The following is a 23,891-nucleotide window of genomic DNA, read 5'->3' on the forward strand; positions in this document are numbered from 1 at the left end:
TTACAGATATCCATATAGGCCTATTACCAAAATTTGTTACAGAGTATTAAAAGTAAGCAAAATCAAATAAGTAAAATAAAAATCAACTTAAAATTACTGACAATTTAAAAAATTTAGATGTCAGATTAGACATTACTGGATTTAACATTCTATTTTATCTTGGTGAAAACAAAGCTATTAGGCACATAAGACAAATGTAAGAATCACAGAACTGTGAATAAAAGTCTCTGTGGTAGATAAGATCTCCACAGAAGACCTCAATGGATTTTATCCTCCATATAAAATCTAAACACTGCAATAATCAATTTATCCATTTTATTCAGTCAGAAACACATTTTAAGAGAAGAAATACAGACCCAAACTTGCACAACTATTTTTTCTCCTTTCTATTATGTAAGGTAGTTAAAACTTATAAAATGTAGTTGTTAAGGCAAGTTCTGTACACAAGACCTCTCTGAAAAATGACTTTTAATAAGCATCTAAGTTAATATCAATTGTTTTATCTGATCATTAATAATAAAGCAAAATATTTTCAAGCAATAGTACATGAACTTGTTTTAAACTTTATCCTACTAGTAATCCTTCATTTAAAGATGTTATTATTAGAGAGAACACATATAATATTTTAGATTGAAAGCAACAGGGTCTATTGGACAATTCTATACCTTAATACTCTCATAACAGTCATGGTTATTACTGTTATATTCTGTGCATTTTCAATCAGAATTTTCTTTCTAGTAACTCTCATTATAGCTATGGTCCCACAAACATTTAGCTTCCAGACAGCAATCCCACTGAAGAAAATAATTAATATGTGAGGAATAAATGAGCATGTTTTAAGAAGCATGAAAGTAAACTTTCCAATTAAAACTCACAAATCCTACTGCTTACAAGATATTTCTCTTTAGCATAAAGCCAATCTTACTTTTATGTAGCTGACAGTTTCACCTAGACTTAAGACATAATTCTTTGTAAACAAAAGGAACACTGCTTTTTATTCCCACTCTCAGGTTTAACTTGCTGAAATCTATTAAACCAACTCACCTTTGCTCTGTGCCTCCTCTCTCTCCCTCTAGTTCCCCTTCTCCAACAAAGAACCACCAAATTAAAATAGTAGCAAATATGTACAGGAAAGCAAATCTACTTATGTTAATACATTACATGTTTGAAAATAATTCTGCTCAGTAGCAGGCAGAGAGGAATTGAATAGTGGAATAAATGGCAATGGCCAGTTTCCATCATCTCCTAAGTTAGAATCTCTTGGTGTCTTGTCATTTTTTTCAAAGAATAGTATTATGAATTACCAGATAAGAACCTATCATGTTAAAAAGAAAGATGAGGCTAAGTGTAGTATTAGTAACTTAAGGATTATTTATACCATAATTTACCTTTATTAGTAAAGTTAAATTAGAATTGACAGAAACATATCTTTAAGGATTCTTTAATGATATTCTTAAAATATTCTTTAAGGATATCTTTAAACATATCTTTAAATAACACATTTTCATCTTTAATAAAATTTATAATCACCTTTAGTTTACACTGCAATTGCTTCATTTCCAAATCCATGCTCCTTGAAGGGCCAAGTGATGTAATCTGTATCCGTGGAACTGTTACCTGGGCAACTTCTTCAGTCAAACATGTGATTTCAGATGAAGATTCTACTGTCTTTAGTAAATCTTCTTTTTCTTTTCGAAGCTCAGCCAAATCCGAATTTAGCTTCTTTTTAAAGAAAATAAGTATAAATTTGTTATAAAAGCAATTACAGTTAACCTAACAACTATCATGTCAACAAAGGTCCATCTAGTCAAGGCTATGGTTTTTCCAGTGATCAGGTATGGATGTGAGAGTTGGACTATAAAGAAAGCTGAGCGCCAAAGAATTGATGCTTTTGACCTGTGGTGTTGGAGAAGATTCTTGAGATTCCCTTGGACTGCAAGGAGACCAACCAGTCAATCCTAAAGGAGATCAGTCCTGGGTGTTCACTGGAAGGACTGATGCTGAAGCTGAAACTCCAATTCTTTGGCCACCTGATGCAAAGAGCTGACTCATTTGAAAAGACTCTGATGTTGGGAAAGATTGAAGGCAGGGGGAGAAGGGGACAACAGAGGATGAGATGGTCAGATGGCATCACGGACTCAATGGACATGAGTTTGGGTAAACTCTGGAGTTGGTGATGGACAGGGAGGCCTGGTGTGCTGCGGTTCATGGGGTTGCAAAGGGTTAGACATGACTCAGCGACTGAACTGAACTGAACTGAACAACTATCAGCATCAATTTGTACAGGTAGGAAAATGCTAACCAAAAAAGTGACACTAACTATAAAAAGTCATTTTAGAAAAATTTTAATTTCCACTAGTTTTTGCTCAAGGTTGTAAGGCTTTTAAAGGTTAAAAGAAAATAAACTAGCTGTACTCAGTATCTTTTGGTTAGCTGGTCTTTACTCATGATGTGCTATTTCTTTGCCTTCATATAAATGCAGGTGTGCCAGAGATTCACATATTTGATAACCTTGTCTTCAGGGCTGATATCCTTAACTTGTAAAAGCCAAGCTGGAGCAGGACAGGATAACAGATGTTAGTTGTTTATTCCATTGGGTAAGTCTTACCACCCTATATAGCAGCCAAAATGCTTCTCATTTAGCAACATAAATGTTAAGTCCAATTAGCAGAAGAGGCTTATTAGAGATTTAGTTCAAATAAATAGCATACAAATGAATTTGCTCAGTTTTATGCACTTGATTGATAGTTGACAATCCTCTTTGTAATGTTAAGGTAGATTATATTGAACTTCTTACATTCAAATTTTTAATAACATAAACATTTTACTAAATGACATACTGGTAATGCTTTTATGAAACAGTGTGAAAGAAACCATCTTAATGTTATCCCCTCTCATTCACCAATCTGTAGTCAGCAGAATGCCACCAAGCTGTAATGGCATAACAACCTAGAGATCCTTAAAAGGATAACTGCACTACTATTTTATTATTCCAAAGAAGCTTATAATATGGTAGTTTAACATAAGGAACAATTAGACAAAATTGCTTAAATCTCTCAGAGGGGAAAAAAATCTTTCTTTGTTAAGAATTCTAATTAAAACAGTAAAAGATCTGCTAACACATACAGTCATATATATAGTCATATATATATATGGGACATAAGTTATTTAAGCATTAACAGTATGTTTAAACACTATCTCTAAAAGAATACCAATAAATCTACAATTTCACATGTATGCGTGTGTTCATGTGTATACTATAAAATATGAATATTTCAGATCATGAATTTAGAACTAGGGCTTGATATATTTGAGATTAAACTATGTTTCTGTGAAGTAAGAAGTATGTTCGGATGATAAAAATTTGTTTCTTTGGCTCTATTTCAACCTATGATCTAAAAGATTGTTTTTTTAGATTTTCAGGAAATATTTACTCCTTGATTGTCCCAAAGGTAACAACTACTTAACATCTAAAAGCAAACTCATAATTTCCCTAAAACTGAAAATCTTCCTGGTTATCATGTTCATTAATGCTCTGTGTCCAATCAGTTGGCAGGTTCTATAAATGATGTAATGTTTATCATACTCATTTCCTTCTGCAACTTTCTTAATGACGAAGACTTACTATCCCACTAAGACCATTGCAATAGCCTCACAGGCGACCTTTCTCTATGTTCAAACCATCTTTTATGCAGCTTCCCAAAACAACACTGACCTGTGATTCTCTTATTCAAAACTCTTCAGAGGTTCCTCAGCACAAAAGACTAAAGCTCAGATATTTGTGGTTATTATGAAGCTGTCAGATTTAGCTTCAATTTGTGTTTCAGTCAGACATCACTTGCAGTCAAACTCACCTGCTCTTCCCCAAACCTTTCAGCCATTTCTACTTTGATGATTCTACAGATGGTATTTCCTCTGCTGAAATCTCTCTCATGTGTAAAGTATTTCCTCCTTTCTGAAGCCTTCTCTGCAGTTTTCTTCTCTTTTTTTTTCAATCAAGTAGCTTCTTCATTTTCTTAGCTCAAAAGCATGTGCCTGTTCCTCAAACCATGAACCTGAGTAAAGCCTTGAGAGAGGACTACGCGTTTGTTCACCTATGTATCCACCCCCAACCCCAACATGGTATCTAAAAGCTATGCCTTCTATATACTAAGAACCAGAAGAAAGATTTCAAAAATTCAAGCCTAGCTTTTTGTAACACAGATGGTAGTATAAAGGTACATATTGATTTCATCTTTTATTCATAATCTTTCTATTTTTTTCTTCTGAACTTTTTATTTTGTATTGGGGTATAGCTGATTAACAATGCTGTGATAGTTTCAGGTGAACAGCGAAGGGACTCAGCCATACATATATGTGTATCCATTCTCCGCCAAACCCCACTCCCATCTAGCCTGCTACATAATATTGAGCAGAGTTCTATGTGCTACACAATACTATTATTTTATTGCTATATAAATTAAAATACATTTTTATTAGCAATGTAATATTATTTGTTGTTGTTTAGTCACTAATTCGTGTCTGACTCTTTGCGAACCCATGGACTATATTATAGCCTGCCAGGCTCCTTTTTCCATGGAATTCTCCAGGCAAGAATACTGGCTGCCAAGTTGCTCAATCATGTCTGACTCTGTGATGCCCTGGACTGTAGCCCACTAGGCTCCTCTGTCCATGGGATTCTCCAGGCAAGAGTACTGGAGTGGGTTGCCATTTCCTCCTCCAGGGGGCCTTTGCCACCCAGGGGTAGAACCTGCGTCTCCTGCACTGGGAGGCGGATCCTTTACTGTTGAGCGACACTTGTACTTAAGCAGTATGCAGCAGAACATTTATCAATACTCAAGTTAATGCTTTGCATCTAAATTAGAAGTATTGAGAATTTCATTTGGTAATACATAACTCATGGCTACAATCCCAGGTGGAATTTCAAGCAACACAGAAGACTAAATTTTGATGAATCAATTTTCTTCCTGGTGGCTTCTCTTATTTGTTAAACTTGTATGCAATTAGATATATTCTTTCCACAGTGGCAAATCTTGACTTCATAAATAAATCCTTTGTTGAGCAAAGACTAAGGCAATAAATATGTTTCTTTAAAAGATATGTATATGTGTGTTTTAACTTCAATGTAACGGTGTAAACAAAGAAACACTGAAATTAGGGAGACAATAAAACAAATGACCTGTTATTAAAATATAAATCTTGCTTTCATTAAACTATTTTAAATCTACAATCTTTAGAACATATTTTCAATATTAATTATATATGTCTAGAAATGATACACAGCACCTGTTGAAATAGAGGAAATACACAAATGATGTAGTCTATCAGCTTGGAATCCTTTGATTATCCACTAGCATTTTGGAAAAGTAACAATGACTATTCTCAGTTTAAGAATTCTGTTCCTTATTTGAGAAATTTTATAGAGTTGAGAAGCATAAAGAATGACTTTCTTTTATTTATACTTGGTTTGGAATGTGAGACTTTTGTGGTGACCTTGTTAGAAAGTGATTGTGCTGTAAAATCTACCAATAAATTAAAATAACTCTTAAAATCACTATTTTTCTTTTTATTAGAAGCATGATTCCTATTTCTATATTATTACCTTTCTACCTCAAATCAAGATTTTAAAATAATTAAGTCATATCACATTAAAATCATAAATACTACTAAAACCATGGAAAAGTTATAATTTCTTGATTCTAATTTGGGATATACTGCTTACCAGTGACATTGGTGACACTTACTGAGTGACACTGAGCAAGCACTTGATTTTGTTTCCCTACTTAACAACAGATGATGCTTGCTTACCTAGTAAAAGTAATTTTGAAGGCAGATTTTATGTTTTTTAATCTATGATCAGTTCAGTTCAATTGCTCTGGCATGTCTGACTCTTTGCAACCTCATGGACTGCAGCATGTCAGGCTTCCCTGTCCATCACCAACTCCCGGAGCTTACTTAAACTCAAGTCCATCGAGTCGGTGATGCCATCCAACCATCTCAGCCTATGTCGTCCCCTTCTCCTCCCACCTTCAATTTTTTCCAGCATCAGGATCTTTTCTAATGAGTCAGTTCTTCACATCAGGTGGCCAAAGTATTGGAGTTTCAGCTTCAGTACCAGTGCTTCCATTGAATATTCAGGACTGATTTCCTTTAGATGGACTGGTTGTTACTCTTTGCAGTGCAAGGGACTCTCAAGAGTCTTCTCCAACACCACAGTTCAAAAGCATCAATTTTTCAGCACTCAGCTTTCTTTATAGTCCAACTCTCACATCCATACATGACTACTGGAAAAACCATAGCTTTGACTACATGGACCTTTGTTGGCAAAGTAATGTCTCTGCTTTTTAATATGCTGTCTAGGTTGGTCATAGCTTTTCCTTCAAGGAGCAAGCATCTTTTAATTTCATGGCTACAGTCACCATCTGCAGTGATTCTGGAACACCCCCAAAATAGTCTTTCACTGTTTCCATTGTTTCCCCAACTATTTGCCATGATCTGATGGGACTGGATGCCATGATCTTAGATTTCTGAATGTTGAGCTTTAAGCCAACTTCTTCATTCTCCTCCTTCACTTTAATCAAGAGGCTTTTAGTTCTTCTTTGCTTTCTGCTATAAGGGTGGTGTCATCTGCATATCTGAGGTTATTGATAGTTCTCCTGGCAACCTTGATTCTAGCTTGTGGTTCATCCAGCAGTGCATCTCACATGATGTACTCTGCTTATAAGTTAAATAAACAGGGTGACAATATACAGCCTTGACGTACTCCTTTCCTGATTTGGAACCAATCTGTTGTTCCATGTCCAGTTCTAACTGTTGCTTCTTGACCTGCATATAGGTTTCTCAGGAGGCAGGTAAGGTGGTCTGGTATGCCCATCTCTTGAAGATTTTCCACAGTTTGTTGTGATCCACACAGTCCATGGCTTTGGCATAGTCAATAAAGCAGAAATAGATGTTTTTCTGGAACTCTCTTGCTTTTTCAATGATCTAGTGGATGTGCAATTTGATCTCTGGTTCCTCTGCCTTTTCTAAAACCAGCTTGAACATCTGGAAGTTCACGGTTCATGTACTGTGGACGCTTGGCTTGGAGAATTTTGAGCATTACTTTACTAGCGTGTGAGATAAGTGCAATTGTGAGGTAATTTGAGCATTCTTTTGCATTGCCTTTCTTTGGGATTGGAATGAAAACTGACCTTTTCCAGTCCTGTGGCCACTGTTGAGTTTTCCAAATTTTCTTTCAGGATGTGAAATAGCTCAACTGGAATTCCATCACCTCCACTAGCTTTGTTCATAGTGATGCTTCCTAAGGCCCACTTGACTTCACATTCCAGGATGTCTGGTGCTAGGTTAGTGACCATACCATCGTGGTTATCTGGGTCATGAAAATCTTTTTTGAATAGTTCTTCTGGGTATTCCTGGCACCTCTTCTGAATATCTTCTGCTTCTGTTAGGGCCATACCATTTCTGTCCTTTATTGTGCCCATCTTTGCATGAAATGTTTCCTTTGTATCTCTGATTTTCTTGAAAAGATATCATCTTTCCCATTCTATTGTTTTCTTCTATTTCTTTGCATTGATCACTGAGGAAGGCTTCCTTATCTCTCCTTGCTATTCTCTGGAACTCTGCATTCAAATAGGTATATTATTCCTTTTCACCTTTGCCTTTCACTTCTCTTCTTTTCTCAGCTATTTGTAAGGCCTCCTCAGACAGCCATTTTGCCTTCTTGCATTTCTTTTGTCTTGGGGATGCTTTGAGCACTGCTTTCTGTACAGTGTCACAAACCTCCATCCACAGTTCTATCAGATCTAATCCTTTGAATCTGTTTGTCACTTCCACTGTGTAATTGCAAGGGATTTGATTGAGGTCATACCTGAATGGTCTAGTAGTTTTCCCTACTTTCTTCAATAAGTCTGAAGTTTGCAATAACAAGTTCATGATCTGAGCCACAGTCAGCTCCCAGTCTTGTTTTTGCTCACTTGGTAAAATTTACATTTATAGTTTTATTGTTAGCACTATTATCTTGTGGAAAATGCTATTACACAGTCTATGTGTCCTAAAGCCTGAGAACTTGAGTTAATAACATTTTGCTATATACATGTACATATACAAACACATACACATGTCAAATAACTCTATAATTCCTCTCATAGAAGAAACCTTTTTTTGTCTTAAGTAAATTAAAAGACATTTACTCCTTGGAAGGAAAGTTATGACCAACCTAGACAGCATATTAAAAAGCAGAGACATTACTTTGCCAACAAAGGTCCGTCTAGTCAAAGCTATGGTTTTTCCAGTAGTCATGTTTGGATGTGAGAGTTGGACTATAAAGAAATATGAGCACCGAAGCATTGATGCTTTTGAACTGTGGTGTTGGAGAAGACTCTTGAGAGTCCCTTGGACTGCAAGGACATCCAACCAGTCCATCCAAAAGGAGATCAGTCCTGAGTGTTCATTGGAAGGACTGATGTTGAAGCTGAAACTCCAATTCTTTGGCCACCTCATGCGAAGAGCTGACTCACTGGAAAAGACCCTGATGCTGGGAAAGATTGAAGGCGGGAGGAGAAGGGGACGACAGAGGATGAGATGGTTCGATGGCATCACTGACTCAATGCACATGAGTTTGAATAAACTCCAGGAGCTCGTGATGGACTGGGAGGCCTGGTGTGCTGCAGTCCATGGGCTTGCAAAGAGTCGGACACGACTGAGCGACTGAATGGTACTGAACTGAAGTGTTATTTTTTCCTAATTTAAGATTCCTTACTAGGATACAAGCCAATTGAAAACAGATGTGTTATTCTGACTTTTTATTTCTTCAGCTGTGCAATTCCTCTACAAGTTTTTTTTAAACTTCATATCAATTTAAAAGTTGACATCAATGAGAATAAATCTGAGATTTTTACTGATTTATATGTAGTCAAATATATTAACCAAAGGTTATAAAATAGAACTTAATACTATAAAAGTTCAAAATGAGACATTAGTTATTGGTTATTTATTTAAATATAATACTGAAGATACATAAGTCTTTAAAAAGCAAAGAACTCTCTAAGCAACTGTAAGAAGAATCATGAACATATTAGAGAATTCATTATTCAGTAATAAGCAGTGTGGTAGAATCCTGAGAGAATCCTTGGATGACCCCCAAATGGCCAACTCATATTTTTGTGAATATGAGAAATTATCACTTCCAGGATTACACTATTTGCATTATGTTATATGCAAAAGGTTTCTGTAGATGTAAATTATGGTCCCTAGTCACATGACTTTGAGTTAATCAAAAGCAAGATTATCTTGACTGGTCCTGAATAACCAGGTGAGCCCTTTAAAAAAAGGTCAGAGAGAATCTCCTGATGGCCTTGAAGAAGTAAGTCACCATGTTTTGAGAGGACTACAGAGGGGCCTATAAGGTAAGGACCTAAGGAAGGCGGCCGGTGATGAAATGGGTCCTCAATCAAGAAAATAGGGACTTCAGTCCTACAACCAGAAGGAGCTAAAATTTTCCAGAAAGAAAAGCAGCCTGGCTGACACAATGAATCAGCTTTGTGATACACTGAGCAGATGATCAACTAACCTGTGCCAGATTCCTGACCATGGCAACTGAGTGTATATTGTTTCTAAGCTGCTAAATTCATGGTGATTTGTTACATAGCATGGAAAATTAGTATGAATCCCATTTTTTTTTAAAGTAGTCCTTTTCTTGAACTGATTCCTTTTTCCCTTATTGCCACCCTGCCTTCCCTTAAACAAGTGTCCTGAACCTACACTGTATATTGATAGTTTATATAATACCCTCACTGTTTTTTCTTTTCCTCATCTATAATTTTGTGTTTATTTTTTCAATTGCTCCAAAAATTGTTCCAGTTTCTCAGACAGAAATATAAATTGCCTATTCTAGATCTGCATTTTGTAGCTTAACTGCCACGCAAAAAGTGGCTTGTTCTCTTTTGCTGCTCTCAACAGTAATCCCATGAACACGGTAGATAAGGCTCTCCGGATATACTCTCCTTTATTCTCTTACATGGGAGTTCATTCATGCCTTTTATTTGGGGCCCCAACTTGCTATTTTCTGAAAGGTTTTGCTAGATAATATCTAGATTCAGGACCTGATTAAATATCGATGATTCATCCTTTTTATACATGTTATGTAGTAGGCACTGTTATTAGCTTTGTATTTTCGATAACAAAAAAGTTATAATCCTTGCCTTTAGATAGTTATCAGTCTATAACTGAGAAATATATCACAACAGACTACAGTAAGTAATATGGAGAAACAAATTGGGGAGCTAAGGGAACTGCTGCTGTCTTCAAATCCTGTCTGGTAAATGTGAGTTACAGCCAGTTTCCTTCCATGTATATATCTTGATTTGTTTTGTCGAATGTTTCCTGGAAGATAGGTATAACATTAAAGGCCATAGCTAGATCTACAGCCATCCTGCTTTCCAACTTTTACTCTAGAGAAGACATCTGCCAGACCACTGCTGAGTAAACTCTGGGAAGTTGATGAGATGGAGAGTCTCTTCTCCAACAGGGAGCCTCAATAAACATTTTAAAGTTCAAGAATGAATTATCAGAAAAAAATAAAACAGGGCCCATGGAAAATATAATATAGCTAAAGTAAAAGGAGAAAAAGGGTTTTAGAAAAAAATCAAATCAGAAAGAATCATTTCCCTAATCAGTCCTCAAAACAATATATTTTTAAATACTCTTATCTTGCTGTCTCCAAAGAATAAAATATTCAACATGATACTAGCTGTGTAAAGATAATGCATTTTGAGCATTTAACTAGTTGAGGAGCAGTAGAGTAAAGGAATAGGATATGGTACAGCTCCTTCATTTCTCTTTTTAGGCTGATTCTGACTTTTTTTTTCTGGATAGTAACAACCCTACAGTATTGAAAAACATTATTCAGTTCTCCACATATATTTTTCACCACTGGATTAGAAACTTAAAATAATGAAGCATTTAAACATTTGAAAATCATTTTGGTTGGGGTAGTGGGATCTGAAAATCAGACACATGGAAATGCTAGAAAACCCAACCCATTCATGAGGGTGAATGTCAGGGTCACAGGAGCAGGAATTCTGGGAAGCATGTGAAGGAAATAGTTGGTGTCAGAAGGATTCTTTGCAGTCAATGCTGGGACAAAGGTGAGACATCAGATGTTAGAAAAGGTCAATAAACAACCAGAGTAAGTGAGGGTTAGTTCCCATTTATAATAATAGCGGAGTCTATTTTTTTTTTCTAATTTTAAAACTCAAATGCCTTGATGGTCCAAGTAGGGTAAGCAATTATTAAATGGGAATGGTCTGTTTCCAATTACTTCACCCAAATCGTTAATCTTGAATATTTTGCATAGTACTGAGAATATTGAATCAAATTATTTCACATTGAATACATAAGTTCATTTATATATCACAATCAGATTTTTCTGGCTTACACTTAAGTACAGGCAGAAATTTTAAAATCCTATATTATGATCTTAACAAATTATAACAAGGATTTTGTTACCAGAACTAAAGCAAAAGACACTGAAGAGAAAATTCCAGCTGCAAAATATCCATGTAAATTTTATGGGCCAGACTGTCTTAGAAAGTCACCACAATCTTATGATATTTCTCCCTCCTGTGGATAGTGTTAATATTCTTTCATTGGGAATATTTTTCTTTTGTAAATAATAAAACTGAAAGAAATAAAATTCTGTGTGTCATTCATGTAGAAAACTAAAAGCACAGTCACTTAATTAAAACATTATATGAGTTACAAAGAACACTACATGAGTTTCTAGGTCACTAGCAAAATATTTTCCATACAAGTACTTATCTAGAAAGATAAATAGTTCAGATTAATAACTCTTTCAAGTTAGTAACAAGTGTTTTAACTTAAAACATGGATTTTCCTTTGTTATGATACTTGAGAACTTCAAGAAAAAGAATAAAACATTAAAAACTACCAACCAAAAAAACAAAAACAAAAAACAAAGCTCTCGGGTGGATTTATTTATGTAACAAAATACTCTTATGAAAAATACACTTAGTTACAACATCACTCATTTACAAACTATTTTCTGACAAGTTTAATTATTAAAAGCCTACAGTATGTTTCACCAAATGTCAAGCAAATGAAGGTAATATAGAGGACTTTTTACCAATGCTTTTGCTGGTAGTTAGACTTCAGTAGCCTTTAGAGACCATTAAGTACCCTTTGGCTAATTAGCCAATGGTAGATTAATCCTCTCTTTATTCTAGCAGCACTATTTTAACACCCTTTACACTCCGTTAGTGTACAGTCTGAATGACAAAATAATCTTGTGCATGAATAATAAGCAGAAAAGTTGAATTAACATTTCATATTTCACATGCCATACCTATGTGTCAGAAGAACTTTCTTTTTAAGTCACTGACATTCAACTTTTTTAAACAATCTCATGTTGACATCTTATTGAATCGAATCTTCCTAATTACTGCTAATTGCCTATCAAGAAAAAATCTCTTTTCATGAAGTGCAGTTGTCTAGTACAGACGAACCCAGCCCCAGTGTGCACGTTAAAGACAAAGCATGGCACCTCAGGTGCTGCTTTGCTATGAGGCCATACTAAATATGGTTTGCAGTTAACAAAGCAGTTTTTTATAGTACTGACAATGCCAATCTGTCTTGTGCTCAAATTAGATTCTATCAAAGAGATATGGATATGTGAATATGGATAAGAGATATGCTACTCTCAGTAACATTTACAGGAGTAAAATGAATTCAGTGCTCTTATGCTTTGTAATGTAAGTTCCAGATGATGTCCAATGATTATATTGTAAACACACCTGAATATTATTCCTCAAAATGAAAATCAACTATTTTCAACTATTTTCAAATCAAACTATTATTTCAAATGTCAAATTGTTTAAACAGCTTACCAATATGTTTATTTTTTAAAATAACCCCAATACTAAAAATATTTAACATGTATCTTTGAATTTGTATTAATAGTTTTGACATTACAGGCATTTACAATAATTATTAACCTATGTGATACTAGCAATATAGTGTTTCCAAAATAATCTGAATAACAAATTTAATGGATTTTAACTAGACTGAAGTTAAACCTCATCACTTAAACTTCTGTTTCCACAGCTTTAGAAAAAGAATCAGCAAAAAAAGTATTATACATGAAACTCGAAAAAGTAACTAATACAACTAAATTTTAAGTATTCATGGAAAAACAAGCAATATTTGGTTTACTTTACTTTGGTCACCTCATGCTAAGAGTTGACCCATTGGAAAAGACTCTGACGCTGGGAGGGATTGGGGGCAGAAGGAGAAGGGGACGACAGAGGGTGAGATGGCTGGATGGCCTCACTGACTCAATGGACGTGAATCTGAGAGAACTCCAGGAGTTGGTGATGGACAGGGAGGTCTGGCATGCTGTGATTCATGGGGTCGCAAAGAGTAGGACACGACTGAGCAACTGAACTGAACTGAACTGAACTGATAGCAAGAATTGCTCAACTGTAGCTTTGCTATTAGGAGAAGGCGATGGCATCCCACTCCAGTACTCTTGCCTGGAAAATCCCATGGACAGAAAAGCCTGGTAGGATACAGTCCATGGGGTCGTGAAGAGTCGGACATGACTGAGCGACCTCACTTTCACTTTTCACTTTCATGCATTGGAGAAGGAAATGGCAACCCACTCCAGTGTTCTTGCCTGGAGAAACCCAGGGATGGCGGAGCCTGGTGGGCTGTCGTCTATGGGGTCGCACAGAGTCGGACACGACTGAAGCGACTTAGCAGCAGCAGCAGCAGCAGCAGCTCTGCTATTATTTCAAATCACCTATCATAGTTACTAAAACAAAAGTGCCCTGAAAACTTACATGTGCACATGTGCTCAGTTGCTCAGCCATGGCAGACTCTCTGCTACCCCAAGAACTGTAGCCCGCCAGGCTCATCTGTCCATGGAATTTTCTAGGCAAGAATACTGGAGTGGGTTGCCATTTTCTACTTCAAGGGATATTCCTGACCCAGGGATCAAAGCTGTGTCTCTGGCATTCCTGCACTGATAGGTGGAGTTTTTACCATTAGGGAGACAGATATTTGGAACCAAAAGTATATCCCAAATAATTCATGATTTTTACTAGCATAAAAATTTCTCAGTGTTCATATGGTAATATTATAAGTTCAGTTTCAGTCCTCCTTATATATCTGATCTACACAAGGCATACTTACTGAGATCATCAAGTTGCAATGCATTCCCATTCTGATTTCCTTCCCTAATGGGAATGAGAGAAAATTGGCAGTACCATCTGATATGCCAAAAGAGAAACTGAACAGTATCTTTCTAAATCCCTCTTTTTTATTCCCCTTCTCCTGCTTTCTTCTGCTTAAACTCAGATAATTCAACACAGGAATACTTATTCCTCACAGGTACTATAATATATACATATATCCTCTTAAATTTTATTTTTCCTCTACCCCTTTTATCAACGCTTTTTTTCAGTTACTTAGGTTGTATAGGGGCTGGAGCAAAAGTTGGGGTTCAGTTCACCCAAATTGAACCACTAAAACAATGAAGAAAAGAGAAAAAAGAAGTAAATATGGCAAATCACCAAAAATAACAGTTGATGTTTCAGGGTGATAGTAATAATTTATCTGTATTTACATAAAGAACAGCCATAAAATTTCAAGTGAAGTTACAAATAGTGATTGAGTTATCAGGAACAGAGGCTAGCAAACTCTAGAATATCTGCAGAAGTCTCATGAAGTCTGCCTCATTTTCCCCAATTCAATATGGTTTTCCTAAGCAATAGATTTCAATACTTTTATTTGATTGCTTTTTCCATCCCAGTGGAATGATATTGCTTTTTAATGTACTGCATTTTATTGCACAAAAAAGCCTTGGTGGACTGGTCTGAGAAAACTAATGCCCACATATACAGTATTGTTAGTAAATGGAAGTCATAGTCTAAATAATTAAAAATTACTCATAATACTTAATTCTTACGTAGACTTCAGAAGAAAGGTATTGGTATTTCTTCAAAAAATTTTCAACTTCTAAAAATTTATAATAGACTATGATATATTTCTGGAATTCATATTTTATAAGACATATTCATAAGCTTCTAAAATGCATGTAAATGAACATTATGTTGATTTAAATTATACAGGACTCAGTTTGTATGAATCATGCATTATCACACTAATCTAAATGAAATATTACCAGCTTTCTGGGTAATAAAGCCAAAGATCATCATTTCTAGCTCCACATTTATATATTGAAATGAGTAATATGTTATATATTTCTTAAATATATACTAAACATGAACAAAATCTTACTACTTAGAAAATGAAACTTTTTACTGATAGGGTCAATAGTTACCACATGTCTTTCCTGAGTTGTACTACATCTAAGCTCTGCAAACAAATTACTTGGATTAAAGCCAGTTGGGATAGTTAAAACACACTACAACTTATTACAAACTCAACAGCAGCAGTACTAAGTTTTCATTTGATTGTGATTACATTTATAAGTATGCCCTACTAAAATTCTCAAGGGAAACAAGTTAATAATGCTTTTCTCTATTTCCGGTACAAGCATCACAAGATTCTATAGAGTAAAAACAGGATATTTCTTTGTAAGAATGGTTTTTGTCATCTCTGGATCTAATACTATAAAAGATTATTGATATCACTTAAAATGGAATTTTTTTCATTAAAAATTAATATATGTGGGAATATATATTAAAAAGGTAAGAAAAAAACCTTTCATGACACAGAGTAGAAATTTCTTTTAAAGAAGAAAAAAGAGATTTACAAATCATGGACTTAGACTAAATTACACAGTATATTTCTTACCGGTTTTACTTAATAAACTTTAACACAAAAATTTCACATAGGAACTTCTCCCACCATTCTTCATTTCACTTTTCTATTTAGAATTATCTTCTGTTCATCATATTCTTTCAAGTAGGAGGGCTTGACCTAACACCGTAGTCACTCAATAATTTACCTGACTCAAGTCAGTTGTGCTAAGTGAAACGTTATGATTTATACAGATCTTTAGGAAGAGGGTAGTTCGGAGTCCTTTTCATTTTTATTAATTAAGCTGGTTTCTCTGCTTTCCTTCTGAATCAGTGGTTCTCAGAGAGTACATACTACTTAGATACACATTTTTCAAACTGGGCATTTTTGAGTGCCACAATGATTGGCAATGAAATGGGTGAGTCAGGAACATTAGATGGACTGCGATGTGTATATTGGTTCTGCCCAACAAAACTGCTTTGTATTCTGCGTAACTTTCAAACTTCCTGTCAATTATTCATGTAGATGAAAAATATGTATATAATGAAATGAATCTATATCCTAGCTAAAAAAATACAATAAACAAAGTATTTCTGGTACTCCCAGAAATTTATAAGCTGTTTAAATCAAGGGAAGACAAATATGAGAAATAAAAATCTCTTCTTCTTTTGGGTCTAGGCTAAGGATGTTACGACGGAGATAGTACCCATGGCCAGGGCCACATGGAGAATGCTGGTCTGAGAGGCAGACAATGAGATAAAGAGAAAACCTTAAAGACATCAGTATCGGGTTGCTTAGTTATTCTTCCCAAGTCCATCTTTTGATTTTGTAAGCTGCCCTGTCCCCATGCCCCCACCAATGTTAGTTTGAGTTCAGTTTCTATTACTTGCTGTCAAGAGTCCTGCTAGTATAAAGCCTTCTTTAGAAAGCTCAACAATCTCTTCTCAGTTGTCCTATTTTCCATTCCTCTATGGCATCTGACATTGTCAACCAATGCTTCTCTTTCTCTAATTGAAAATTTCCCCTTCCTTTCTGCTTTACTGTACTCTGCCAACTTTTCCTTCTCTGATTTTTCCTCTGCTCATGCTCCCACAAACTTATTATCTTGCTACAAAGATCTGTTCCACTCCCGGTGTCTTTTTCTGGGATAATCACAACAATAGGTTTCTTTTTTCATTTTTTATGAAACATTTCAAATATTCAAAACAAATATCCCTTTATCAATCACTCAACAAAGGCAATATATTGCCAGCAGCATTGAAGGTCATGATCTTATTTCATCTGTCTCACCAGAAATAAAAATTATCCTGAACATCTTTGGTGTTTCTAATTCCCTGAAATTTCTTTATATTTTTAAACAAATGTGTATATTTCCAAAAGGCATACAGTGATTTTAAGACATCCCCTTTTTACCTTTTAACATCTCTGAATTTGGGTTCCATCTTCTCTTTCTGGATACATATAATTCCTGCTATAACTTAATATTTCTTTTTTAAAATAGCATATTTTGTTGAATATTGGTAAATAGAAATTGTATCATCTTAGCATATATTGATTTTATATCTAGCAACCATGGGGTCTCAATGAGTTAAGACACGACTGAGTGACTGAACTGAACTGAAATGAATCTAGATAAAATCTACTACTAATTTGTCTTGAGATTCTGTGCAGATAAGCACAGTATTTGGAACTAATAAAGTTTTTTTTCTTCATTTCTAATACTTTAAACTTCCATTTCTTTTTCTTAATGTGTTGCCTGTGCCCTCCAGCACAATGTTTAAGATGAGCAGTCACAGTAGGCATAAATGTCTTCTTCCTGGTTTTAAAAAGAATTCTTATAAATTCCACTCTTAAGTATGATGATTGTTTCAAGATTTAGGGAGATAATTAACAGAGTAAGAAAGTTCTCAGTTATTCCTAATTTATTAAGAGAATTTCACCATAAAAAGGTGTTTAATTGTATGAAAAAACCATCTGCATTTTTTTGTGAAAAAAATCATATAACATGAGATCTATTTAAACAAATTTGAGTATAGTACTGCTGAATTTTGCTTTTTAAAAAAATCTGTTTAAGCTACTCCTTGTCTTTTGATTTAGAAATAAATGTAAATTCAATTACATTTAAAGTTATTATTGATAAGAAAGTACTTACTATTGCCATTTTGTTTACTATCTCATAGCTCTTTTTGTCCCTATTTTCCTCTCTTCCTATCTTCTTTTGTAATTTGTTAATTTTTATAATGATGAGCTTTGATTCTGTTTCATTTCCTTTCATGTATCTTCTGTATGTATATTCTTTGCGGTTACCATGCTGCTGCTGCTGCTGCTAAGTCACTTCAGTCGTCTCCGACTCTGTGCGACCCCATAGACGGCAGCCCACCAGGCTCCTCCATCCATGGGATTTTCCAGGCAAGAGTACAAGGGTGGGTTGCCATTGCCTTCTAAGGCTTACATAAAACATCATATATAACAAAGCATTTTAAGCTGATAACTTAACTGAACATCAATTAAACCTGACTTCTAAATACATATCTACTCTAACTTCTCATTCCCATTTTATGTTATTGATGTTATAAATTACATCTTTTTATATTGTCTGTCCAATACCATATTTTTAAGCCATAGTTTACATAAGTTTGTCTTTTAAACTCTATGCCAGCACTAAAAGTGATTACACACTGTTAAAGTATCACAGTATTATATATAGAATATAGTATCACAATATTCTGTATTCATTTATATAGCCTATATATTCTCCTTTACCAAATAAGTGAGCTTTATAATTTCATGTTTTCATATTGCTGTTTAGCATCTTTTCATTTCAACTTTAAGGACTCCCCTGAGCATTTTTTGTAAGTCAGATCTGGTGGTGATGAACTCCCTTGGCTTTTTTCTGGGAAAGTCTTTATTTTCCCTTCATTTTTGAAGTGGTCTTTTACCAGATATATTATTCCTTGATAGAAGTTTTTTCCTTTTGGCCATTATTTCCTTAAATAAGCTTTCTGCCTTGTTCTCTCTCTCTTCTCCTTTTGGAACTCCCACAGTATTGGTCCACTAGATATATCCCATAAGTCCCTCAGACTTTCTTTACTCTTTTTCATTCTTTTTACTTCTCTGTCTTGGGTGATTTCAAATGACCTGTCTTTTATTTCACTGAGGCTATGTTCTACTTGATGAAGTGTGATGTTGAACCCTTCTAGTGAATTTTCAGTATGATTATTGTATTCTTCAGCTCCAACACTTCTTTTTTAACATTTTCTATCCCTTGTGCCTCAGCTGGTAAAGAATCCGCCTGCAATGTGAGAAATCTGGGTTCGATCCCTGGGTTGGGAAGATCCCCTGGAAAAAGGAAAGGCTACCCACTCCAGTGTTCTGGCCTGGAAAATTCCATGGACTGTATAGTCCATGAGATCGCAAAGAGTCGGACATGACTGAGCGACTTTCACACACACACACACATCTCTTGCTGAAATTCTCATTTTGTTCATGAATCATTAACAAAAAAAAACGAGCTCTTTTTTTTTTTTTTTAGCTCTTTGAACATCTTTATGATGGTTATTTCAAATTTTTGTCAGATAATTAAGATACCTACAGTTCCCTGGTGGCTCAGAGGTTAAAGCGTCTGCCTGCAATGCAGGAGACCTGGGTTCGATCCCTGGGTCAGGAAGATCCCCTGGAGAAGGAAATGGCAACCCACTCCAGTATTCTTGCCTAGAGAATCCCATGGACAGAGGAGCCTGGTGGGCTACAGTCCACAGGGTCTCAAAGAGTCGGACACGACTGAGCGTGTCTGTTTCTTTAGGGTCAATTTCTGAAGATTTATTTTGTTCCTCTGATTGGGCCATTTACTATCTCCTCGTGTTCCTTATAACTTTGTGTTGTCATAACTGAACTTGAAGAACTACACATCTCTTCTGGTCTTTATGAACTGGCTTTTCATAAGGAAAGGTCTTCATCAATCGGTCCAGCTAGAGATTTTGGGAACTCCTAAATCTTTTCTGGAGATGTGACTTCTCCCAATGCATGTGTGTAGATTTCTAATATAAATGATTTTTTTCAGGAGCTGATAAATTCTTGCTCCCTCTGCTGTCTGTCTTCTGTACTGAGGTCCTTAGAAATAGCAGCATGTCACCTAGCTCTTTTTTGTTCTCAGCAGCACCCAGGGATGTACCCAGAGTATGCCCAATTTTATCAGTGTCCCAAACTAGGCTAAATAGATACTCGTCCCTCAGGCGGCTACTAAAAAGCCAGAACCCTGGACACACACTCCATTCTTCTTGTCTCTGAGGGAGAAGCAACTGAGCTATATCACTTTCCATCTGCTGTGACATGGCTCCTCTGGGACAGCAGGATGCCATCCAGCTTCTTTAGGTTCTTCAGTGACCCCCAGGTATCTACACTATGGCAGGTCCCATCAGTGCTCTAAGACAGGTGAGAAAGAAGTCAGTCCCTCAGAAAGGTCGAGTATATTCTTTCCCTCCATGGGGAGAAGCTGGGAATGGGGAGTTTCTCCCAGATCACAAGGTGGTGTGCTAAAGTGTAGGACTATATCAAAACAGTGCCACAAATTTCCCAAGCAACTTCAGCGCATCTGGCTATGCACTTGTCAGGGGTGCAGGTGCCTCTTGACTGGTTTCTGGATTTCTCACAAGAGGATCTGGTCTGAGTATTGTTGAAATGGTGTCTCTGTAGGAAAAGATCTGGTGCTTCCTATTCTGCCATCTTGTTGATGTCACCTTAGATTCTGCAAATTTAACATATTTTCTTCCCTTCTTTGTTATAGTGGTAAATTACATGGATAAATTTTCTAATTAAACTTTAAATTTCTAGTATCTCCTGGCTTATTCATGATTTTTTAAAAATATATTCTTTGATTAAGTTTACCAAGGATTTGGAAATCAGTGCTATAACTATGTTTATATTAATTTCCATTTCTAACATTTTTTATCTGTCTTGTCAAAGTTATGTTACCCTCATAAAATGAGGAAGCATTTACTTCTACTTTTTTCTGCTCTTTGGAAAACTGTGTGCCTGGTAGAACTTAGATACGAAACTCAAATCTCAATCTCACCTAAGCGTTCATAATATAGTATTACTTCCTTTATTAACAACTTTATTAAGGTATACTTTACATTCCATAAAATTCACTCATTCATTAAATGTATGGCTGAATGACTTTTAGTATGTTTATGGACTTGTGCAACTGTCACCACAGAGTAATTTTAGAACATTTCCTCATGCATACCAGAAAGAAACCTCATGCCCATTCACAGACACTTCCTTCCTATCCCAAGGCCTATACAATCACTAATCTAAATTCTATCTCTATAGATGTTGCCTTTTCTGGACATCTCATAAATGAAATATTACTGCATGTGGTCTTTGTAGCCATTTCTTCTATTTAACATGTTTTCAAAGTTCATCTCATGTTGCAGCACATGTTATTACTCCATTCCATTTTACTGCTGGGTGATAATCCACTGGATTGTTGTTGTTGCTCAGTTGTGTCTGATTCTTTTAGACCCCATGGACTGCAGCATGCTCGGCTTCCCTGTTCTTCATCATCTCCAGAATTTGCTCAAATTCATGCCCATTGAGTTGGTGATGCTATCTAAACATCTCATCCTCTCCTGCCCTCTTTCTTTGCCTTCAATTTTCCCCAACCCATCAGGGTCTTAACCAACATATCAGCTCTTTGCATCAGGTGGTTAAAGTATTGGAGCTTCAGCATCAGTCCTCCCAATGACTATTCAGGGTTGATTTCCTTTAGGATTGACTGGTTTGATCTTTTTGAAGTCCAAGGGACTCTCAAGAATCTTCTTTAAAGGTATTTAAAAGTATTACATTTCCAACTGAGTACCACTTGGCCCATATTCTATCTTATGCTATGTATTACTTCATTATCATTTAATCTGAAGTATTTTCTCAATTTTCACTTTACCTTTTTCTTTGTCCCTTAATTATTCAGAAATGTCTCTATAGGTTTGCATCAGAATTTTTAAACTTGACTTTTTAAATTGATTATTTTTATCTTGTGTTAGACAACATTTTTAATATGATATCAAGTTTATGAAAATTGTGGAGAACTATGTTGTGGCCTAGTTATGTGATCATTTTTGGTAAAGGCTTTTTATTGTTTTGTTCAAATAGTGTATATCCTTAACGACTTTTTGTCAGCTTTTTCTTAAAAGGGCTGAATTATCAATGTTTACATTACTTATTTTGAAGTAAGTTTGTATTTTCATAAGCTTTCTGATCCTAATAGGAAAACTCATTGAAATAACTAAAATACATGCACATTTATTTATATTCTTCAATAATTCTCCTTTTCTCATTTCTCAGTTCACATGGACTCATCCTAATCAGCAGAATTTGACACAAGTGGTTGTACATGTCTCAAAATACTTTTATCACTTGGATTCTTGGATACATCTTTCTCTTGGTTTTCTTTCTATTTAACTGGTCTCTCCTCTCTTGGATTTTCCTCATCTACCCAGACTCTAAGGGTTGGAAGGCTCAGGGTACCTCTTCTCTTCTTTAATCTACCTTCATTCCCTGCTGCTGCTGCTAAGTCGCTTCAGTCGTGTCCAACTCTGTGCGACCCCACAGACGGCAGCCCACCAGGCTCCCCTGTCCCTGGGATTCTCCAGGCAAGAACACTGGAGTGGGTTGCCATTTCCTTCTCCAATGCATGAAAGTGAAAAGTGAAAGTGAAGTCGCTCAGTCGTGTCCAACCTCAGTGACCCCATGGACTGCAGCTTTCCAGGCTCCTCCGTCCATGGGATTTTCTGGGCAAGAGTACTGGAGTAGGTTGTCATTGCCTCTCTGAAATACAATCTAAATACTCTTAACTCTAAACTTCATACCTCCAGCCCAGGCCTCCCCTCTAAATTTTACACTCAGTTATCCTACTGCTTGCTTGCTGTTTTCATTTCAGTGACAAATTACACTTGGTTACAATGGTAAGCTGTCAATGACTTTTAGCCCCTAGGGTTTTACAATTATTTTTTGACAAATTCTGGTGTGCATTTATAAGAATATGTTATATTTTATCCAACTTTGTTGGTATGCTTTCACATAAGGTTATAAAACTCCCCAGGTGAGGATAGCATGCAGCTAGGGTTGAAAACCACAGATATATCAGATTACTCACTACTCTCAACAAAGTACTTTTTCATTTTGATGCTTTTCCAAGCTTTTCTTCTTCTAATGATTTTGGTCCACACACATTTCTCCAAAGAAGACATACAGATGGCTAACAAACACATGAAAAAATGCTCAACATCACTCATTATCAGAGAAATGCAAATCAAAACCACAATGAGGTACCATTTCATGCCAGTCAGAATGGCTGCGATCCAAAAGTCTACAAGCAATAAATGCTGGAGAGGGTGTGGAGAAAAGGGAACCCTCTTACACTGTTGGTGGGAATGCAAACTAGTATAGCCACTATGAAGAACAGTGTGGAGACTCCTTAAAAAACTGGAAATAGAACTGCCTTATGACCCAGCAATCCCACTGCTGGGCATACACACCGAGGAAACAAGAACTGAAAGAGACACGTGTACCCCAATGGTCACCGCAGCACTGTTTATAACAGCCAGGACATGGAAGCAACCTAGATGTCCATCAGCAGATGAATGGGTAAGAAAGCTGTAGTACATATACACAATGGAGTATTACTCAGCCAGTAAAAAGAACACATTTGAATCAGTTCTAATGAGGTGGATGAAACTGGAGCTTATTATACAGAGTGAAGTAAGCCAGAAAGAAAAACACCAATACAGTACACTAATGCATATATATGGAATTTAGAAAGACGGTAACAATAACCCTGTATGCGAGACAGCAAAAGAGACACAGATGTATAGAACAGTCTTTTAGACTCTGTGGGAGAGGGAGAGGGTGGGATGATATGGGAGAATGGCATTGAAACATGTATAATATCATATATGAAATGAATCGTCAGTCTAGGTTCAATGCATGATACGATGCTTGGAGCTGGTGCACTGAGATGACCCAGAGGGATGGTACGGGGAGGGAGGAGGGAGGAGCATTCAGGATGGGGAACACGTGTATACCTGTGGCGGATTCATGTTGATGTATGGCAA

The 23,891-nt window shown here is 36.0% G+C and overlaps 1 protein-coding gene across 2 annotated transcripts in view; it reads right to left on the bottom strand.

Moving 5' to 3' along the window:
* Positions 1–23,891, bottom strand: part of CNTLN (centlein) — a 355,730-nt gene that overhangs the window by 45,409 nt on the left and 286,430 nt on the right. For both annotated transcript variants that reach the window (XM_018051925.1, XM_018051924.1), the window contains exon 19: positions 1,531–1,722. In XM_018051925.1, the coding sequence (XP_017907414.1) occupies positions 1,531–1,722 (192 nt within the window). The remainder of the gene's footprint in view (positions 1–1,530; positions 1,723–23,891) is intronic.

Source organism: Capra hircus, chromosome 8 (genome assembly GCF_001704415.2).
Source record: "Capra hircus breed San Clemente chromosome 8, ASM170441v1, whole genome shotgun sequence".
In the NCBI taxonomy this organism is placed as follows: Eukaryota; Metazoa; Chordata; class Mammalia; order Artiodactyla; family Bovidae; genus Capra; species Capra hircus.